Below are 22,108 nucleotides of genomic sequence, written 5' to 3'. Positions count from 1 at the left end.
GACACCTAGCTCCTCCGGGTGAGCCAATCACAGCTTCCCCGGCCTCCCAGCACCTTGGCCTTTCTCAGCCAGGCCTGGTGGGTAGGGCATAGCTGCACGACTGTGGATGGAGGCCCTGGCATGCCTGCCATATGGGAGCAGCCTCGGCTTGTCGCAAAGTTGGTGCCATGCAAGAAAGCAGGCCCAGGGTGGCCAGAATTTCTCATTTTTCAAGAGAAGCAGAAAATCTAGTTTCATGTGAATTTCATTTTCACTTTTAAAACCTTGAGCAGTCCAATCAAAAAACATGCATTGCCCGTATGAAGATCCCTGGGTGCCACAAATGGTTTGCACTCAACTACGAACCTAAAGGAAACCCTGGTGGCATAGTGGTTAAGAGCTACAGCTGCTAACCAAAGGTTGGCAGTTCAATTCCACCAGGTGCTCCTTGGAAACCTTATGGTGCAGTTCTACCCTGTCCTATAGGGTCACTATGAGTCGGAATTGACTCGACAGCAACGGTTTTTTTACTATCCTAAAGGTTGGCAGTTTGAACCCACTCAACAGGACTGCAGAAGAAAGGCCTGGCAATCTGCTGCCATAGAGATTAAAGCCAAGAAAACCCTATGGGCCAGTTCTATTCTGTAACACAGGGGGTCGGTGTAAGTCAGAATCAACTCGATGACAACAGGTTTTGGGTTTACGACCCATGTGATCCAGCAATTACACTCCCTGGTATATACCCAAAAGAATCAAAAGCAGGAATGCAAACAGATACTTGTACACCCATGCTCATTGTGGCACTCTTCACAAGAGCCAAAAGGTGGAGACAGCCTAAATGCCCATCAGTAGATGAATGGGTAAATAAGATGTGGTACATAGACAATGGAGTATAATTCAGCCATAAAGAGAAACAAAGCCCTGATACAGGCTACGGCATGGATGAGCCTGGAAAACACCATGCTGAGGGAAATAAGTCAGTCACGAAAGGGCAAATACTGTGTGATCCCTCTTATATGAAATCTCTAGAACAGGCAAGCCTATGGAGACCGAAGCGAATTAGTGATTACCAGGAGTGGGTGGGAAGGGAGACTCAGTGCCTGGGGATGCTGGGCTTCCATTTAGGGGGGTGGAAACACTCAGGAATGGTAATGGTTCGACAGCACGATAAACATGCTTAGTATCACTGCACTGTACGTGTGAAGACTGTTGAAATTGCAAATGTTTTGTCACCTATATATTTATCACGTTGTCAGGAGAGATCAGTCCCTGGAGAAGCAGAGGGTCAGCAAAAAAGAGGAAGACCCTCAAGAGATGAACTGACACAGTGGCTGCAACAGTGGGCTCGAGCATAACCAGGATTGTGAGGCTGGAGCAGTGTTTCCTTCTGTTGCACGTGGGGTTGCTATGAGTCGGAATCAACCCGACGGCACCTAACAATAACAACATATTTATCACAAGAGAAGAGCAACATGCCTGGACTCCAAAGGTGGTCCCCACGGTGAGTATGTGACAGACGCTGGTAGGCGCTGGTGGTGATGCAGCGTGCAACGCTCCCAAGAAAGGGGTCGTGTGAGCCAGCCAAGCCTCTAGGGCTGCTGCTCAGTGCTCGGCAGCAGTGTGTCTGGGGCGGGAGGAAGGGCAGCGAAGCCAGGCAAGGGCTGTGGTGCCATTTTACCCGAAAAGCCATCCAAGGAACAGAGACTTGGGGAAGAGACCATGATAATAATATGTCGTTGTTGTTGTTAGGTGCCGTCGAGTCAGTTCCTGCTCATAGCAACCCTACAGGACAGAGTAGAACCACCCCATAGGGTTTCCAAGGAGAAGCTGGTGGACTTGAATTGCTGACCTTTTGGTTAGCAGCCTAGCTCTTAACACCACCAGGGCCTGATAATAACAATAATGGTTACAATATCAATAATAGCTAAAATGTGTAGGGCTCATGCAAAGCACTCTGTTGAGTACATATAAAGTGCTTATCACTATGATTGGCACTGGGGATTATCTGATTACTGACTCTTGTCTCATTCAACCCTCCTTAGCCTCATTTTACAGATGAGGAAGCCAAGGCTCAGAGAGGTTAAGTTACTTGTCCAAGGTTAAACAGCGAACACATGGCTGAGAGGTGGTGAGCCCAGGCAGTCTGGAGCCCACTTGTTTAACCACTATGCCACCCTGCCTTCCAGTGATAGTGAGGGGCCTGATGGCACCCCTGCCCCATGGGAGATGGATTCTATTTTCTCTGAGACGTTCCAAGGGAACAGACCAATGGGTGGAAGCTAAAAGGAGGCAGATTTCACTCCAATATAAATCAAAACTCTCCAAAAAGGGAACTGGCTGTAAAATAATGAATTTCCCATCACTGGAGATATCTGAGCAGAGGTTGGACAATGTCATATAGGATGCTGTTGAGAAGACACATGTTATTAGGTGGAGGATTGGGCTGGGGCGCTCTAACATGGCTGCCTACTCTAAGATTATCACAGAGCCACACACATTCAATCCCTCAGAAACTCATGTGATTCAGCCCCCACACCCACCTTCAGGCAGGGAAGGCAGATGACTCAACTGAGCCCAAAGAAGTCACACATACTGGAGCTCATGAGACATACCTGCCATATGGCCTGGTGGGGCTTTCCTGAGCCTGGTTCCCTCGAGTCTTCAAAGGCACCCCAACGTCTCCCGGCTATAGGCAAAGGCAATCCCAGGGGCCCAACCTTCACTTCAGGAACAGCAGAGTAGGGAGGAAGAGGGCTTCATATTTGCCCCAGAAAATTTCTCATTCATTTGGAAGGCAAGGTAGAAACCATTGCAAATTAGAGACCCGTGAATGCAGCATACGGTGGCCATTTCCCGAGGGTCACAGAGCCAGGAAGCAGTAGAGAAGGGACCATAGGACTGGCACAGAAGTTGGAGGCATGTTGCTGCTCTCGTTCATGCAATCGTTCAGCCATCCCTCATCGAGGCAGGCATTACTGAGCTTCTGCTCTGGGCAGACACTGAACCAGGTACTGCGGATGTGGAGATGAACCAAGCAAAACACATCTGAAGTCATCGTGAGTCCCAGGCTCCTGGGTCCTTCCCCACCACGCTGCCTTGCTGGCCTTTCTACATCAGGATAGCCCACGCCTTGAGGGAAACCATGGATTTAATGACTCTTCCTTTGACCAAGATGAAGCTCTAGGCAAGAAAGTTGTCACCATTTGACACACATCCTGGGTGGCAAACTCAAGAGTGTGAAAAGCTCAGTACCATCTGGCTGAGAGGCATGGGCCGTTGAGTTGATTCCGACTCCTAGCTGCCCTGTAGGACAGAGTAGAACTGCCCCATAGGGTTTCCAAGGACTGGCTGCTGGATTCAAACTGCTGACCTTTTGGTTAGCAGCCATAGCTCTTGGCCACTGTGCCACCAGGGCTCCAAGCGCATTAGCCTCCTGGAAATCACCATCAATTGTGTGTATGGTGTCCTGTGCAGCCCGCCTGCTGTGTATTCTGATAGGGCCCAAAACATGGCAGGAGGGGAACTGTTCCATTGCCATGTTAATGTTCCATCTTCACAACACTCAGGCCCCTGGGTGGTGCAAACAGTTAAGTGGTTGGCTGCTAATCAAAAGTTTGAGGGTTCAAGTCCACCCAGATGGGTATGCCTTGGAAGAAAGGACTGGATCAGCCACTGAAACCCCTAGAGAGCATATTTCTCCTCTGAGACACATGAGGTCACCATGAGTCGGACTTGACTTGATGGCGACTGGTTTGGTTCGCTTGCTTGTTTTTCCCCCACAGCACTCACCACCTAGCTTACCTGTCCTAGGAGAGCCGCAAGGAGGGAGCTCTTCCCACTTCCAACATTCCCGCATATTCCCAAGACCTTCCCCTACCAGAGAAATGGAGACAAAGCACAGTCATTCTCCCAGTTCCCAGGGGGCCTTGGGCCAGAGGTATCACCCCATACTGCCCCGGTCAGGCCAGGTAGGGACCAAGGGGCCACTGCTGGCTCTATGAGGTGGTAGCCACAGCCTCACAGCCCCAGCCCTCATACACACAGCCTGGGAGGACGCAGGAATGTTAGTCTTAATTAACCGCCTTCCCCTGAGTGGCATAGCAGAGCACCTGGAGGGCTTCTGGAAATCACGTACAAGCAATGATGTGAAGCAGCGTGTGCTGGGCCGGGAGACACGGGCCTTGAACGTGGGGGCTGCCTGTGCTCAGACTCCAGGAAAGCAAGCCTAATTGAAGGTACAAGGCTGAACAGCCCAGGAGGACAAGGGCAGCCTTGGAAGGGTGGGTATCTTCCCAAGGTCATTCTTCACGTACTCCTCGACTGCAATAACTCAGGCTGACATTACCTGGCAGTGACGCCATTGCAAAACATCGGGCTTATGAATTACTCCACAGTCGTAGATTTATTACTCCAATCAACAAATTGTTGTTAGAGCCTGCTATGTGCCAGGCACTGCTCTGGGCACCAGGATATAGCAATGAACACAAGAGACCAGAGCCTGGGTCTGCCCTCACAGGGCTTACTTTTAAGTTGGGGGATATGTAATAAGTAAGTAAATACAGAGTACTTCAGACGCATGCCATGGGAAAAAATTAAGCAAGGAGGGAATAGGAGGAGGGGAGGGGACTGAGGGATCCTTGCTGAAAAGTTCCATGTCTCAGCTTGAGTGTTCCCAGAAGCAGACCCTTAAACAAGGATTTGAGCAAAGGTAGCACATTTAGGAGGCGCAGGAAACACAGGTAGGGCAGTGGGGAAGTGAGACAGGAAAGGGCAGGTGGCCCACTAAGATTATGCTACCTGGTCACCTACCACGGGACAGATGATGGAGCACAATCCTGCAGGGAAAATCAAAGAAACTCTGGGAAACTGAGTGCGGTTTTATCTCAGGCAGGGGCTGAGGAAGTGGGGTGGAAATGCCCCGAGAGCCATTGTCTGAGAGCTGCTCCTTAGGCTGTCATTCTCCCAGCAGTTTGCAGGTGGTGGGGGGCGCCATCAGGCACACAGGCAAATCTGCAGTTGAAGGTGCCAGGGCACACGGAAAGGTCCAAGGCACACGGCAGACCGCTGACAGTATCTGCTACAAGCGTCAGCTGGGTCAGGCCTGAAGGAGGTGATGGAGTGAGCCATGTAGATACCTGGGGGGAACCACCGCAGCCAGAGAAACAGTCCAACGGGAGGCCCTGAGGTGGAAGCGTACCCACAGGTATGCTCAAGCAGGTATTGCAATCTGCAGGTGGAGCTTCCAAGAACATTCTCTTTTAGAACTGTCCCCCAACACGGGCCAAATACAGCCCCTTGCCCACCCCAAGCTAGACCAGAAACGCCAGCACCTGCCGCCACCCCCAACCCATGAGTGTTGCTGTCGGTCATCATGAATTCCTTTGGCAAGACCTTTCCGAACTCCAGGCACCATGCTAGGCACTGGAGATAGAATAGCGATCGGGACAGACACAGCCCCAGCCTCGTGGAGCCCAGCCCATGTTGCCATGGAAGCCACATGTGCGTGAAGCTGATCCATTTTAATTCCGTTCAAAGGACTTCCAGGATCTGTGCATTATGCAGACATCTGGACAAAGAGACCACAGGTGTGAATCCTGCCTTCCTAGGTGCTTTGTACTCCTTTAAGCCCTGTCCACTCCCTGGAACCAGGTCTGAGCATTCTAGATTCATCCTTGTCTTCAGCAAATAACCCGTGATATATTATCTTCACCCCACTGGTTTCTGATATTCATCTGTTCACTCAGCAAACGTGAACAAGAACGGACTCTGTACAGTGCTCTGGGTTTTGTGCAGAACTGTAAATAAGGCAGATACACCCTACAATCTAATGGGATCATGGAGAAAAGCCTGGGAAAACTGGGATGCCCTGAATTGAGGACATTTAAGGGCAGCACTAAAGCCGGGCATGCTTGTTGAAGAAAAAAGGCAACAGTAACCGCCAACATCAGTTAAGACTTCCTCTGGGCTTAGCATTTCTATGTCACGTTTTCAGTTCTTACACCACATTGTGAAGTGAGTGCTATTACCAGCACATCCATGGAGCAAATAAAGAAAGCAAGGCTCCAGGCGGCTAGGCAACATACCAAGGTCACACAGCTAGTAAGCTGGGAGCAGAAGCCAGGTCCACCAGGCTCCAGAGGCATACGCTTAACCCACACGACACTGCGTTCTGTCTTCAGCATATGTCATAAACTTTGATCGTACCCTGGATGATCCGGGAGTTACCGCCTGAATGAAACGTGCATTAGGAGTAAAGCAGTTGGAGGCCTAAAAGGCAGCTTCTTTAGAACCAAGAGCAGTTCACCAGGCCTCTATGAAGCAAGTCTAAAGTCAGGGTTGGAGCAATCAGGGTCCTGCCCCTCAGAAGCACAGGGTGGATGGGGAGGGTGATGAGATGGCAAAGGGGCTGCACTCAGCAGGACTTAACCGAGAAGAACATGATTGCCCTGGGCAGACTGAAGAATATTTCCAGTGGATACGTGGCGGACACCTCATTAGCTCCAAGAGTCACTGCTCTCACACCAGCTATTGAGCTAACATTGCATTGTAAATAAGAACCTCTCCTTCCATGGTGCTCGGTGCTCGCACGCACAGGGAAAGGGTGAGTCAACAAGACAGCATATTAAAATACTAGGCAAGGATTTCCTGCTGAGCCCTTTGCGGCAGAATCAACACTGCCACCCTGGGGTGCTGCTGCCAAGCTCCCAGAGCAGGAAAACCACGTGCAGGAGAAGGCCAAGCGTTCCCCAAGGTCATAGCTCTGTCTAAAGAGTTCATCCACCAAGCCTGCAGGAAAAGAGCAGCCAAAAGACTCTGGCGGGCTTTCCTGCTGGGCTGCTTGTTGATTTCACTTTGCTTTTTACGAGAGCGGTATTGCAACGTGGTCAGGAGCCCAGACTCTGCAGCCTGATACCCTGGGTGTGAAGCCCTCCCTTGCCACTTGCTAGCTATGTGACCTTCGGCAAGTTCTGTAACCTCCTTGTCCTGAGGTTTTCTCACACAAAGCAGGGGTAGTTATAGTGCCAACCTCATAGGGTTGTTGAGGTGGTTCAATATATTCATTGTAATTATGTACCTGAGAAATAATAAGTGTTCATAATTGTCAGTTATTGTTATTTATCATACAGTCTCTGGGTGTTACAAACAGTTAATGCACTCGGCTGCTAATCGAAAGGTTGGAGGTTTGAGTCCACTGAGAGGCACCTCAGAAGAAAGGCCTGGTGACCTATTTCTGAAAAGCCAGTCATTGAAAACTTTATGGAATCAACAAAATGAAGAGACAACCTACGTATTGAGAAAAAATTTTCAGGAGCCATTTATCTAATATGGGTCTAAAACCCACTCCAATACGCACACACACAAACATATATAAAAACATACGTAGTTCTGAGCTGTCAAGTTGATTCCGACTCATAACGACTCTATAGGACAGAGTAGAACTGCCCCATAGGGTTTCCAAGGAGCAGCTGGTGGATTTGAACTGTTGACCTTTTGGTTAGCAGCTGAGTTCTTAACCACAGCGCCCCCAGGGCTCCATACAAATATATATATATATATATATGTATTTTTTTTATATATATAGCTTTTACAGCTTAACAAAAAGGTGAACAACCCAATCAAAATATGGGCGGAGACTTGAACAGACATTTTGCCTAATTCACACGGCCAACAAGCACATAAAAAGATCCTCAACATCACTAGCTATTTGTTGTGCTTGTGTGCTGTGTAGTCAATTCTGACTCATGATGACCCTATATGACAGAGTAGAACTACCCCGTGGGACTTCCTAACTTATGTTGAGGAATTTCCCTTCTATTCCTATTTTGCGGAGAGTTTTTATCAGGAAGGTGCTGGATTTCATCAAATGCCTTTTCTGCTACAGTTGAGATGGTCGTGTGATTCTCTTCCTTTGTTTTATTTATGTGGTGAATTATGTCGATCGGTTTTCTAACGTTGAACCACCCTTGCATCCTTGGTGTAAAGCCCAGTTGAGCATGAAGTGTTATTATTTTTTGATATGCTGTTGAGTTCTCTTAGCTAGAATTTCCGCATCCATATTAATGAGGGACATTGCTCTGTAGTTTTCCCTTCCAGCGGTGTCTTTGCCTGGCTTCGGTATCAGGGTTATACTGGCTTCATAGAATGAATTAGGGAGTATTCCTTCCTTTTCCGTGTTCTGGAATAGTTTGAGTAGAATCGGTGTCAGTTCTTCTCTGAATATTTTATAGAATCCTCCAGTGAAGCCTTCTGGGCCAGGGCTTTTGCTGCTGTTGGCAGTTTTATTTAATGACCCCTTCGATATCTTTTGTTATGGGTCTGTTCAAATTTTTGAACTATTTGTGTTCTTTTAGGTAGGCAGTGTGTTTCTAGAAGTTTTTCCATTTCTTCTCGGTTTTCAAATTTGTTGGAGTACAGTTTTTTATAACATTCTGTTATGATCCTTTTTACCTCAGATGGTTCTATTGTAATGTCATCCATCTCCTTTCTTATTTTGGCTATTTACGTGTCTTCACTTTTTTTCCCTTTGTCGCTTTGGCCAATAGTTTGTCAATTTTATTGATCCTCTCAGAGAAACAACTTTTAGTCTTGTTGATTCTTTCTATTGTTTTTCTGTTTTCTGTTGCATTTCTTCTTGCTCTGATCCTTATTATTTCCTTTTTTCTGGTGACTGTGGGCTTCTTTTGCTGTTCCTTTTCTATTTGTTCAAGTTGTAGGGACAAGCTATTGATTTTGGCCTTTTCTTCTTGTTTGATGTGTGTATTTATCGCTATAAATTTTCCTGTAAACACTGCTTTTGCTTTGTCCCAAAGGTTTTGGTATGTTGTGTTTTCATTTTCATTTGATTCTAAGAATTTTTTTAATTTAATTTTTAATTTCTTCTGCTACCCAATAGTTTTTAAGTAAAGTGTTAGTCAGTTTCCATGTATTTTTTTCCTTGTTCTATTATTGATTTCTAGTTTTACAGTGTTATGATCAGCGATGGCACTAGTTATGATCAGAGAAGATGTGTTGTATTATTTCGATGCTTTTGAATTTATTGAGCCTTGCTTTGTGGCTTAATATGTGGTCTGTTCTGGAGAATGATCCATGTGGATTGAAGAAGAATGTATACTGTGCTGCTGTTGGGTGGTATGTTCTGGGTATGTCTGTGAGGTCTAATTGATTGATTGTGTTATACCTCAACATGAAACAAAAATTCTTCACAACTGGACCAATAAACAACATCATGACAAATGGAGAAAAGATTGAAGTTGTCAAGGATTTCACTTGTATCTGCAATCAACACCCACGAAAGCAGCAGTCAAGAAATCGAACAACACATTGCTTTGGGCAAATCTGCTGTAAAAGACATCTTTAAAGTGTTAAAAGGCAAAGATGTCATCTTGAAGACTAAGGTGCACCTGACCCAAGCCATGGTGTTTTCAATCACAGCATATGCATGTGAAAGCTGGAGAATGAATAAGGAAGACGAAGAAGAATTGATGCCTTTGAATTATGGTGTTGGCGAAGAATATTGAAAACACCACGGACTACCAAAAGAATGAACAAATCTGTCTTGGAAGAAGTATAGCCAGAATGCTCCTTAGAAGCAAGAATGGTGAGACTGCATCTCACATACTTTGGACATGTAATCAGGAGGGATCAGTCCCTGGGGAAGGACATCATGCTTGGTAAAGCAGAGGGGCAGGGAAAAAGAGGAAGACATTCAACAATATGGATTGACATAGTGGCTGCAACCACGGGCTTAAGCATAACAACGATTGTGAGGATGGCACAGGACTGGGCAGTGTTTCATTCTGTTGTACATAGGGTCACTATGAGTCAGAACCAACTCGACGGCACCTATCAGCAACAACAAACATCTTTGTTGAGTTTCTTTCTAGTTGTTCTGTCCATCATCGAAAGTGGCATGTTAAAGTCTCCTAGTATTATTGCAGAACTGTCTATATTTCTCTTTTCAACTTTTTTAAGAGTTTGTTTTATGAGTTTTGGAGTTTTGTCATTGGGTGCATACATAATACGGTTATGTCCCCTTTGTGGATCCTTTAATCATTATATAATGCTCTTCCTTGTCTCTAATAATGGATTTGACTTAAAATCTATTTTATCAGAGATTATTATTGACACCCTTGCTTTCTTTTGGTTACTGTTTGTGCAATACCTTTTTTCCATCCTTTGATTTTTAACCTATTTATGTCTTTGTGTCTAAGGTATATCTCTTGTAGGCGGCATATTGGTGGGTCATGTTCTTATCCATTCTGCCACTCTCTGTCTCTTGATGGTGCATTTAAACCATTTACTCAGTGTGATTATTGATAGGTATGAACTTACTGCTGCCATTTTGTCGTGCATAATATGGTCTTAACGGTTTTTTGGTTACGCTTAATTTTCTGTGTTGAGTTCTTTTTATTATTTTTGTTTCCTTCGTTGTTTCTGATTTTGTGTTTGCTGAGTCTTTTGATTTTCTTCTTTATTTTGGTGAGTAGATTTATTAATTTTCTTTATGATTACTCTTAAATTTACCTTCTCTTCCTAAGTTTAAAACATCTTGATTTCTTCTCCATATGGAAGTTCTAGAATACACCATTTGTCCCCCTGTTTTGTTTTGAAGTTGTTAATGTTTATGAATTGGCATCTCTGGTTCCCTGTTTTCAGTTTTACTTTGCTTTTGAGAATTTTTTACCTGGGTTGTAGCTCAGTGATGTTGTCAGGTGTCTTAATCTCAGGTTGTTGTCTGATATTGTTGGTTCTCTGTCTGAAGGACTCGCTTTAATATTTCTTTCTTTAATGTTAAGGTTGGTCTGGTTTTTACAAATTCCCTTAATTTCTAAACAGTTTCATCATCATATATGAAAGACAGTTTTGCTGGATATCTGACTCTTGGTTGGCAATTCTTTTCTTTCAGGGTTTTATATATGTCATCCCATTGCCTTCTTGCCTGCATGCTTTCTGCCAAGAAATCAGAGCTTAGTCTTATTGGTGCCACTTTGTAGGTGCTGGTTTGTTTTTCATGAGCTGCACTCAGAATTCTTTCTTTGTCTTTGGTTTTGGAAAGTTTGGTTATGATATGTCTTGGTAACTTTCTTTCGCAGTCTATCCTGTGTGGAGTTGGTTGAGTTACTTGGATAAGAACTTTGTCTTTCATGATATTAGGGAAGTTTTCTGCTGAAAATGTTCAGCAATTCTCTGTTTTGTGTGTGTGTGTGTTTGTTTTGTTTTTTATCTCCTCCTGTTCTGGAATTCCAATTAGGTATAAATAATTGCTCTCGATAGTATCCAACATAAGCCTTAGACTGCCTTCATTCTTCTTCACTCTTTTTTTTTTTTGTTGTTCCTTAAATAAATTAATATCAAGGCATTTGTCCTCTATTTTGCTGATTCAATTCTACTTGTATGTCCTTCAACTGAGTTATCTATTTCTGATATTTTATTGTTCATCTTCTGGATTTCTAGTTGTCGTTTTTGTATGGTTTCTAATTGTCTGTTTATTTTGATATTTTGTTCTCGTATTGTTTTCCAGAATTTTTCTAGGGTTTTGTCTGTGCTTTCTTTGATCTCTTTGAGGATCCCATACATAAGTCTTTTGAATTCCTTGTCAGGTAGTTCTATTACCATTTTTTCCTCAGGAAGGTTTTCTGCCCTTTTGTTTTGCTCATGTGTTTGAACTATCCTACCCTGTTTTCTTCATATAGTTCATTATTGTCTGCTGTCTCCGAGTTTGGTGCATTGAGTTTGGTGCTAGCAGTCAGTGCATTCTCTGAAGGTCAGGGCAGGACATCTCTGTGTCCACTGTGAGGAATGCTACCCAAATGGACACGGTAGGCCCACACGTTTCTTGTGTCATGCTAGGTGCAAGTATGACTTTGTAACTGTCTTTATTTAGAGATTTGTATGGGGTAAGGAGATGTGTACAGATGCCAAGTTGACAAGGGGTTTTTGATGGTTAAGATTATGTGTCAGCTTGGCTTGGCCATGGTACTCAGAGATTTGGCAGTTATGTAATGACATAGTGTGGCAGTTATGTAAAGATGTAGTATGGCAGTCGTGTAATGCTGTAGTATGGTGGTCATGTAATGATGTAGTATGCCAGTTATGTCATGGTGTAGTATGCCAGTTATATAATGATGCAGTCTGGCAGTTATGGCATGATGTAGTATGGCAGTTATGTAATGATGCTGTTTGGCAGTTATGTCATGATGTAGTATGGCAGTTATGTCATGATGTTGTATGGCAGTTACGTCATGACGTTGTATGGCAGTTATGTCATGATGAGGTATGGCAGTTATGTAATGACATAATTTGGCAGTCATGTAATGATGTAATTTGGAAGTTATGTAATGATGTACCTAGTCTCCATTTTGGGATATAATGTTATCACCTCCATGATGTGATCTGATGGGATCAGCCAATTAGTTGTAAGGGGAGCTTCCTCAGGTGTGTGGTCTTCATCCAATATGTGTGGGCATTCTGGTTAAGCTAGCTGACTTTTGCTTGCTCTGAATCCTGCATCCAGTTCATTATTCCTGCTGATTTTGGGATTCGTCATCCTCCATAGCCTGTGAACCAGCCTGCTGTGGACCAGACAGCAGCCTGCTGTCTGACCTGCCTATCTTGAGTTAGTCAGCTCCTGCAGCTATATAAGTTAAGAGAAGCCTCCAACCTGATGCCTTTCCCACAGACTTGGGACTTGCCAGCTTCTACAACTGCATGAGCCATCTCTGTGACATAAATTTCACTCTCTCTCTCTATACATATATGTACATATGTTCTTGTGTTGTTGTTAGATGCCGTGAAGTTAATTCTGAATCAAAGTGACCCTACGTACAACAGAATGAAACACTGCCTGGTACTGCACCATCCTCACAATCACAGTTATGCTTGAGCCCATTGTTGCAGCCACTGTGACAATCCATCTCATTGAGGGTCTTATTCTTTTCCACTGACCCTGTACTTTACCAAGCATGATGTCCTTCTCCAGGGACTAGATAACATGTTCTGATAACATGTCCAAAGTATGTGAGATGAAGTATCTCCATCCTTGCTTCTAAGGAGCATTCTGGCTGTACTTCTTCCAAGACAATTTGCTCTTCTGGCAGTCCATGGTATATTCAGTATTTTTCTCCAACACAGTAGTTCAAAAACATCAATTCTTCTTCTGTCTTCCTTATTCATCGTCCAGCTTTCACCTGCATATGAGGCAATTAAAAGCACCATAACTTGGGTCAGGTGCACCTTAGTCCTTAAAGTGACATATTTGCTTTTTAACACTTTGAAGAGATCTTTTGTACACAATTTGCCCAATGCGACGCATCGTTTGATTTCTTGACTGCTGCTTCCATGGGCATTGATTGTGTATCCAAGTAAAATGAAATCCTTGACAACTTCAGTCTTTTCTCCATTTATCATGATGTTGCTTATTGGTCCAGTTGTGAGGATTTTTGTTTTTTTTTATGATGAGGTGTAATCCATACTGAAGGCTGTAGTCTGTCATCTTCATCAGTAAGTGCTTCAAGTTCTCTTCATTTTTAGCAAGTAAGGTTGTGTCATCTGCATATCACAGGTTGTTAATAAGTCTTCCTCCAATCCTGATGCTGCCTTCTTCTTCATATAGTCCAGCTTCTCAAATTATTTACTCAGCATACAGATTGAATAAATACCCTGATGCACACCTTTCCTGATTTTAAACTACACAGTATCCCCTTGTTCTGTTCAAACCATTGCCCCTTAGTCTAAGTACAGGTTCCTCATGAGCATGATTAAGTGTTCTGGAATTCCCATTCTTCACAATATTATCCATAATTTGTTATGATCCACACAGTAAAACGCCTTTGCATAGTCAATAAAACACAAGTAAACACCTTTCTGCTATTCTCTGCTTTCAGCCAGAATTCATCTGACATCAACAATGATATCCCTGGTTCCACATTCTTTTCTGAATCTGGCTTGAATTTCTAGCAGTTCTCTATCAATGCACAGCTGCAACTGCTTTTGAATAATCTTTAGCAAAATTTTGCTTGTATGTGATATTAAAGATATTCTTCAATTATTTCCTCATTCTCTTGGATTACCTTTCTTTGGAGTGGGTACAAATATGGATCTCTTACAGTCTGTGGACCAGGTAGCTGTCTCCTAAATGTCTTGGCATAGACAAGCGAATGCTTCCAGAGCTGTAGCCATTTGTCGAAACGTCTCAGGTGATATTCCATCAATTCCTGGAGCTTTGTTTTTCACCAATGCTTTCAGTGCAGCTTGGACATCTTCCTTCGGTACCATCCTGGAATGATTGAGAGTTGACCAGTTACTTTGGTACAGTGACTCTGTGTTTTCCTTCCATCTTCTTTTAATGCTTCCCACATTGTTTAATATTTTCCCCATAGAATCCTCCAACATCACAACTTGAGGCTTGAAGTTTTTCTTCAGTTTTTTCAGTTTGAGAAATGCCAAGTATGTTCTTCTCTTTTGGTTTTCTATCTCCAGGTCTTGGCACATTTCTTTATGATACTTTCTTTACTTTGTCTTCTTGAGACACCCTTTGAAATCTTCTGTTCAGCTCTTTTCCTTCATCATTTCTTCCGTTTGCTTTAGCTACTCAATGTTCAAGAGCAAGTTTCAGAGTCTCTTCTGACATCCATTTTGGTCTTTTCTTTCTTTCCTGTCTTTTTAATGACCTCTTGCTTTCTTCATGTATGATATCCTTGGTATCATTCCACAACTCATCTGGTCTTTGGTCGATAGATAACTATGTGTCTACCTACCACATGTCTGTCAGTTTGTTGTACTGTATTGGGTTACGTGTTGCTCTGATACTAGAAGCTTTGCCACTGGTATTTCAAATACCAGCAGGTCACTCATGGTGGACAGGCTTTAGTGGAGCTTCCAGACTAAGACAGACTAGGAAGAAAGACCTGGCAGCCTACTTCTGAAAAAATTGGCCCAAGAAAACCTTATGAATAGCAGTAGAACATTGTCCGATATAGAGCTGAAAGGTGAGCCCCTCAGGTTGGAAGGCACTGAAAATACGACTGGGGAAGAGCTGCCTCCTCAAAGTAGAGTTGTCCTTAATGATGTGGATGGAGTCAAGCTTTCAGGACCTTCATTTGCTGATGTGGAATGACTCAAAATGAGAAGAAATTGCTGCCAACATCCATTAATAATTGGAACATGGAATGTACAAAGTATCAATCTAGGAAAATTGGAAGTCATAAAAATGAAATGGAATTAATAAACATTGATATCCTAAGCATTAGTGAGCTGAAATGAACTGGTATTGTCCATTTTGAATCAGGTTATCATATGTTCTACATCATGGATTAAATTATAACACCCCAAAAAATGTGTGTATTAACTTCGTTAGCCCATGATTCCCAGTATTCTGTGGTTGTTCTCCATTTTTTTATTGTAAATTAATGTTAAAGATGATTAGGGTGGAATTGTAACACCCTTACCAGATCACATCCCTCATCCAATGTAAAAGGAGTTTCCTTGGGGTGTGGCCTGCACCACCTTCTATCTCTCCAGAGATAAAAGGAAAGGGAAGCTAGCAGAGAGGGGAGATCTCATACCACTAAGAAAGCAGTGCTGGGAGCAGAGCATGTCCTTTGGACCTGAGGTTCCTGAACTGAGATGCTCCCAGACCAAGGTAAGACTGATGCATCACAAGGGCCTTCCTCTAGAGCCAACAGAGAGAGAAAGCCTTCTCCTGGAGCTGATGCCTCAAATATGGACTTCTGGCCTACCAGACTGTGAGAGAATAAACTACTTTTTGTTAAAGCCATCCACTTGTGGTATTTATGTTATAGCAGCACTAGATGACTAAGACAGTCTACTATGCTGTAAATGACAAATTGAAGAGGAATGATGTTGCATTCATCATCGAAAGAACATTTCAAGATCTATCCTGAAGTACACTGTCAGTGACAGGATCGTATCCATACACCTACAAGGAAGACCAGTCAATATGACTATTATTGAAATTTACACACAAATCACTAAGGCCAAAGATGAAGAAATTGAAGATTTTTACCAACTTCTGCAGTCTGAAATTGATCAAACATGTAATCAAGATACACTGATAATTACTAGAGATTAGAATATGAAAGTTGGAAACAAAGAAGTATCAGTAGTTGGAAAATATGGCATTGGTGATAGAAGCTACACCAGAGATCACATGATAGGATTTTGCAAGACCAAGGACTTCTTCATGGCAAATGCCTTTTTTTTAACAACATAAACAGTGACTATATATGTGGACTTCACCAGATGAAATACACAGGCATCAAATCAACTACATCTGTGGAAAGAGATGATGGAAAATCTCAATATTATCAGTTAGAAGAGGGCCAGGGACCAACTATGGATCAGACTATCAATTGCTTGTATGCAAGTTCAAGTTGAAGTTGAAGAAAATTAGAAGAAGTACATGAGAGCCAAAGTATGACCTTGAGTATATCCTACCTGAATTTAGAGACATCTCAAATATATACATATATATGTACCCATATATATATATATGTATGTATGTGTGTATATACATATATATATATGGAAACCCTGGTGGTGTAGTGGTTAAGTGCTAGAACTGCTAACCAAAAGGTTGGCAGTTCAAATCCACCAGGTGCTCCTTGGAAACTCTATGGGGCAGTTCTACTCTGTTCTAGAGTTTTGCAGTGAGTTGGAATCAACTCGATGGCAATGAGTTTTTTTTTTTTAATGTATGTATATATGTATGTACAGTTCACTTTCTGGTTTTGCTTTTCTAGAGAACCCAGTCTAAGGCATTTGGTACCAACAGTGGTTCTAGAGAAAGAAAATTGTAAGGCTGAGTTTTCTAAATTTGTTCTCAAATCCAATTAATCTTAAAAATGTTGATGAGTCTGATTCTAGTAGTAAAGAGGGCACTGCTAATCCATGGCATGAGGTGACAATAGAAATACACAAAATATTATCACCAATGGATCAAGCACTGGTGAGAGGCGAGTCTCTGGGTGATTGCAAATTTGATATTTTTCTATGATTTTGTCAGGAAGGAAGCTGGTTGGTTGGTCCTACTTTTGCTAGACAAAGTGGTGAAAGAAAGAGAGGAGCTCAGGGCTTCAAAGTCACAGCTCAAGTGCCACATAAATGACATTAAAGTTGCCATTTGTGCCATGAAAGAATGCCTTATTTTTTTGTAGTCATATAGCTGATGTTTCTGAAAAACAAAACCAGAGTCTTATCATAAGAGGATATTTATCAAGTGACTCAAAAATCTGCTAGTTTTGAGTAGGGCCCAGAACAAGAGAAGGTTCTGCAACAGGTTCAGGCTGCTGCGCAAGCTGCTCTGCCACTTGGGCCTTATGACCTGGCTGATCCAATGGTGCTTGAAGTGGCAGTGGCACATAGAGATGCTATTCGGAGTCTTTGCCAGGCCCCTATTGGTGAATCACAGCACAGATCCTTAGGATTTTGAAGCAAAGCTCTGCCATCCTCTGCACATAACTACTCTTCTTTTGAGAAATAGCTTTTGGCTGATGAACTAAGTAGCTGTGGTGGCAGGGGTGGAGGCTACGCATGAGCTTAGCAACATGGACTTCCACTCACCAAGGCCGACTTGGCTGTAGTCCCTGCTGAATGCCTGATCTGCCAGCAGTATAGGCCAACACTGAGTCCCCAATATGGCACCATTCCTCAGGGTGATCAGCCAGCAATCTGGTGGCAGGTTGATTACTTTGGACTGCTTCCATCATGGAAAGGGCAGCATTTTGTTCTTACTGGAGTAGACACTTAATCTTTTCTTTAATGCCTTCTAAAGACACAATTACAATACCAGCTAGGTGGCAATACCTTGCAGGGTTGGGGCAATGTTCTGTAGGAGGCTGTATATGATCTAAACCAGCGTCCAATATATAGTTCTGTTTCTCCCATAGCCAGAATTCATGGGCCCAGGAATCAAGGGGTGGAAGTGGGAGTGGCATCAACACACTATTACCCCTACTGACCCACTTGCAGGCTGTGTTCTTTGATCTTCATCAGTGCTTCAAGTCCTCTTCGCTTTCGCAAGTAAAGTTGTGTCATCTGCATATTGTAGGGTGTTAATGAATCTTCTTCCAATCCTGATGCCCCATTCTTCTTCATATAGTTCAGCTTCTCAGGTTTTTTGCTCAGCACACAGGTTGAATAAGTATGGTGAAAGGATACAACCCTGATGCACATCTTTCCTGACTTTAAACAGTGCAGTATCCCCTTGTTCTGTTGAACGACTGCCTCTTGATTTATGTATAGGTTCTGCAAGAGCACAGTTAAGTGCTCTGGAATCCCCATACTTTGCAATGTTATCCATAATTTGTTATAATCCACACAGTGGGATGCCTTTGCTTAGTTGATATAACACTGGTAAACATCTTTCTGGTATTCTCTGCTTTCAGCCAAGATTATACCCCTGGGTCCACATCCTCTTCTGAATCTGACTTGCATTTCTGGCAGTTCTCTGTTGATGTACTGCCGCAACCAATTTTGAATGATCTTCAGCAAAATTTTGCTTGCGTGTGCCATTAATGATATTGTTTGATAATTTCTGCATTTGGTTGAATACCCTTTCTTTGGAATAGGCATAAATATGGATATCTTCTAGTCGGTTGGCCAGGGAGCTGTCTTCCAAATTTCTTGGCATAGACGATTGAGCATCTCCAGCACTGCGTCCATTTGTTGAGTCATTTCAATTGGTATTCCATCAATTCCTGGAGCCTTGTTTTTTTGGCAATGCCTTCAGTAAAGCTTGGACTTCCTCCTTCAATATCATTGGTTTTTGATCATATGCTACCTCCTGAGATGGTTGAATGTCAAACAATTCTTTTTGGTACAGTGACTTCTGTGTATTCCTTCCATCTTCCTTTGATGCTTCTTGTGTCCTTCAATATTTTGCCCATAGAACCCTTCAAAATTGCAACTTGAGACTTGAATTTTTTCAATTCTTTCAGCCTGAGAAATGTGAGGGTGTTATTCACGTTTGGTTTTCTAACTCCAGGTCTTTGCACATTTCATTGTGATACTTTACTTTGTCTTCTCAAACCACCCTTTGAAATCTTCTGTTGAGTTATTTTACTTCATCTTTTCTTCCATTTGCTTTAGTTGTTCTATGTTCAACAACAAGTTTCAGAGTCTCTTCTGATGTCCACTTTGGTCTTTTCTTTCTTTTTCATGGCTTTTTTCCTTCTTCATGTTTGATGTCCTTGATGTCATCCCATAGCTTGTCTGGTGTTCAGTCATTAGTATTCCATGAGTCAAATCAATTCCTGAGATGGTCCCTAAATTTGGGTAGGACCCTGATTGCCAAGGAGAAATTGCACTGATTTTACATAATAGAGGTAAAGAAGAGCATGTCTGGAATGCACGAGGTCCCTTAGGCCATCTCTTGGTACTACCGTGCCCTGTGATTAAAGTCAACGGAAAACTACAGCAACCGAATTCTGACGTGACTACTAACAGCCCAGACCCTTCAGGAATAAAGGTCAGGGTCACCCCAGCGGGCAAAGAACCGCGGTCAGCTGAGGTGCTTGCTGAGGGCAAATGAAATATGGAATGGGTGGTGAAAGAAGGTAGTTTTAAGTACCAGTTACAGTCATGTGACCAGTTGCAGAAACAATGACTGTAATTGTTGACTGTAATGAGTATTCCTTCCTTGTACATGTGCATCAGATTTTTTTGTTTTCTTCACTTATAAAATATAAGATGTAAATGGATCTAGAGCACTTTGGTTGTACGCATATTGGTTGTATCATTTTATGTGCAAATATGACTTCGTAATTGTCTTTATTTAGAGATAGTGTTTGGTTTAAGGAGATGTGAACAGATGCCAAGTTGACAAGAGCTGGACTGTGATGGTTAAGATTGTGTACCAACTTGGCTGGGCCATGATTCTCAGCAGTGTGGCAGTATGTAATGATACAGTTTGGTAGTTACGTAATGACGTAGTTTGGCAATTATGTAATTTGGCGGATATGTAATGATGTACTTATTCTCCATTTTGTGATATAATGTAATCACCTCCATGATGTCATCTGACGTGATCAGCAAATTATAGACACACACACACACACACACGTGCACACACTCTTCACTGGTTTTGCTTCTCTAGAGAATCCGGCCTAATGCAGGGTTTCAGGGCATGTGCAGAAAGCCTGCAGGAACTGTTTGGGTGTGGGATGTGTGATGCTGCAGCTGGGTGGGTGTTAGAATCTCCTGCTCATTGTTTGGCAGAGGTGTGGCTGGCACCTGTGGAGCTGTGACTAGCATTTCTGGTAAGGCGATGTGTCTGTCCTGCCATCACCTGGGCATGGTGGGTTCAGGGAGCATTCTCACTGATTTCTGGGTAGGGTGCTGTGTGTGCACACCACCAGTTGCTGGGTGATCTAGGGGAGGATGCACGGGTCACTGGTTGGGTGGCTTGGGAATTCACAGCAGCAGCCACTGAGTGGGCAGAGAGGCACAGGGGAGATCCTAGCACACACCACGGATCACCAGCAGGTGTGGCTGTATGAGAACTGGCAGAGGCAGTCGTGAGCCTCTGGTCACAAGATCACTCAAGCTGTGGATTAGAGGGTGGGGATTGAGGGGGAGCTCGCCACTGGCCATAGGGTTGGAGAGCAGAGGGAGAGCATGTTTCCTCAGTCTCTGGCATGGGCACCGGGACACTCCCTGCAGAGTGCATCTGGTGATCAGGACCCACCCCCGGCCAAATGTGAGAAGGTAGGGCTGTCCAGAGTCTGGTTCGGTGGGAGATCTCTAGCTGCCATGCCAAGGATCCTCCATTCTGCCACTGCTACCCTCCCAAATGATCAGGGACCACCACTGGTGAGTAGTTCTGCCCCTATTTTCTGGCTCCCTCCCTGTTCTATGGTTGCCTGGACCCTAGGGCTCTTGCCTAAGTTCCTGCACTTTTCCTCCTCAGATCCAACTCATGTTCTGCTCACCTTGCTTCTCTCAGATTTGTCTACACAGTATCTCTTCCTCCTATTGGGGCGTCCGTGAAGTTGCCTTCCTGTACTCCTCACCCAGGAACGCTTCTTGCTTTGTCTAAGGATGGCCATGCTGTGCTGGATTGACTGGTAGGGAGTCTACAGCCTTCTTATTCGCTGTTTTCATTCAGTTTCACCTTCCCTTCAGTGTTTGATCTAATTCTTCAACCTTCTGTTTGCTGTTCTGAGTGTCCAGATTGTCATCTGTATCTGTTGCATTTGGTTTCTAGGTTTTTTTGTTGCAAGAAGATGGTAAGGCGTGTGTGACTAACCCACCATCTTGGACTCTCTCTCCTAGACTGTAATCTTTATAGGAACAGATTGCCAGGTCTTCTCTCCCATAGAGTTGCTGGTGGGTTTGAACTGCAGACCTTTCGGTTAGCAGCTGAGCCCTTAACCATTGTGCCACTAGGGCAAAACAAAGCTACAATGAGATACCATCTCATCTCTATTAGAATGTCAATGATAAAAAAAAAAAAACTGAAAACAACAGGTGTTGACAAGGTTGTGGAGAAACTAGAACCTTCTTCCATTGCTGGTGGGAATATAAAATGGTACAGACACTGTGGAAACAATTTGGCAGTTTCTCAAAAAGTTGAACATAGAACTACCACATGACCCAGCAGTTCCAAACCTAGGTATATACCCAGAAGAAGTGAAGGAAGAAATGCAAACAGATGCTTGTACACCAGTGTTCATTGAAACACTTTTCACAAAGCCAAAAAGTGAAACAACCAAAATGTCCATCAACAGATAAATGGATAAACACAATGTGGTACACAATGGAACATTACTCAGCCATAAACAGCCATAAAAAGAAATGAAGTCCTGGTGCATGCCATACCATGAATGAACCTTGAAAATATCACGCTGAGTGAAATAAGTCAGTTGCAAAAGGACAAATATTGTACGAGCTCACTTCTATGAAATAAATATACAGAAACCAAAGATTATTAGTGGTTATCAGGGTGGGAGGGAGAGGAAAGGGAAATCATGGTTGTGCAACTTAAGAATGTAATTAGTGTTACTGAATTGTACATGTAGAAATTGTTGAGATGGTCTATGTTTTGTTATGTATATTTTCACCATGACACAATAAAATAAAATAAATTCCATGGAACACAGTTCTACTTTGA

The 22,108-nt window shown here is 43.3% G+C and overlaps 1 protein-coding gene across 4 annotated transcripts in view; it reads right to left on the bottom strand.

Annotated features, from left to right (window-relative positions):
* Positions 1-22,108, bottom strand: part of LOC126064779 (ATP-binding cassette sub-family C member 12) — an 83,383-nt gene that overhangs the window by 40,479 nt on the left and 20,796 nt on the right. For all 4 annotated transcript variants that reach the window (XM_049864058.1, XM_049864060.1, XM_049864057.1 and 1 more), the window contains one exon: positions 3,781-3,852. In XM_049864058.1, coding sequence (XP_049720015.1) covers positions 3,781-3,852 — 72 coding nt within the window. The remainder of the gene's footprint in view (positions 1-3,780; positions 3,853-22,108) is intronic.

Source organism: Elephas maximus, chromosome 21 (assembly GCF_024166365.1).
Source record: "Elephas maximus indicus isolate mEleMax1 chromosome 21, mEleMax1 primary haplotype, whole genome shotgun sequence".
Taxonomy (NCBI): Eukaryota; Metazoa; Chordata; class Mammalia; order Proboscidea; family Elephantidae; genus Elephas; species Elephas maximus.
The sequence above is the reverse complement of the archived record's forward strand: the minus strand, read 5'-3'. Positions and strand labels throughout refer to the sequence as shown.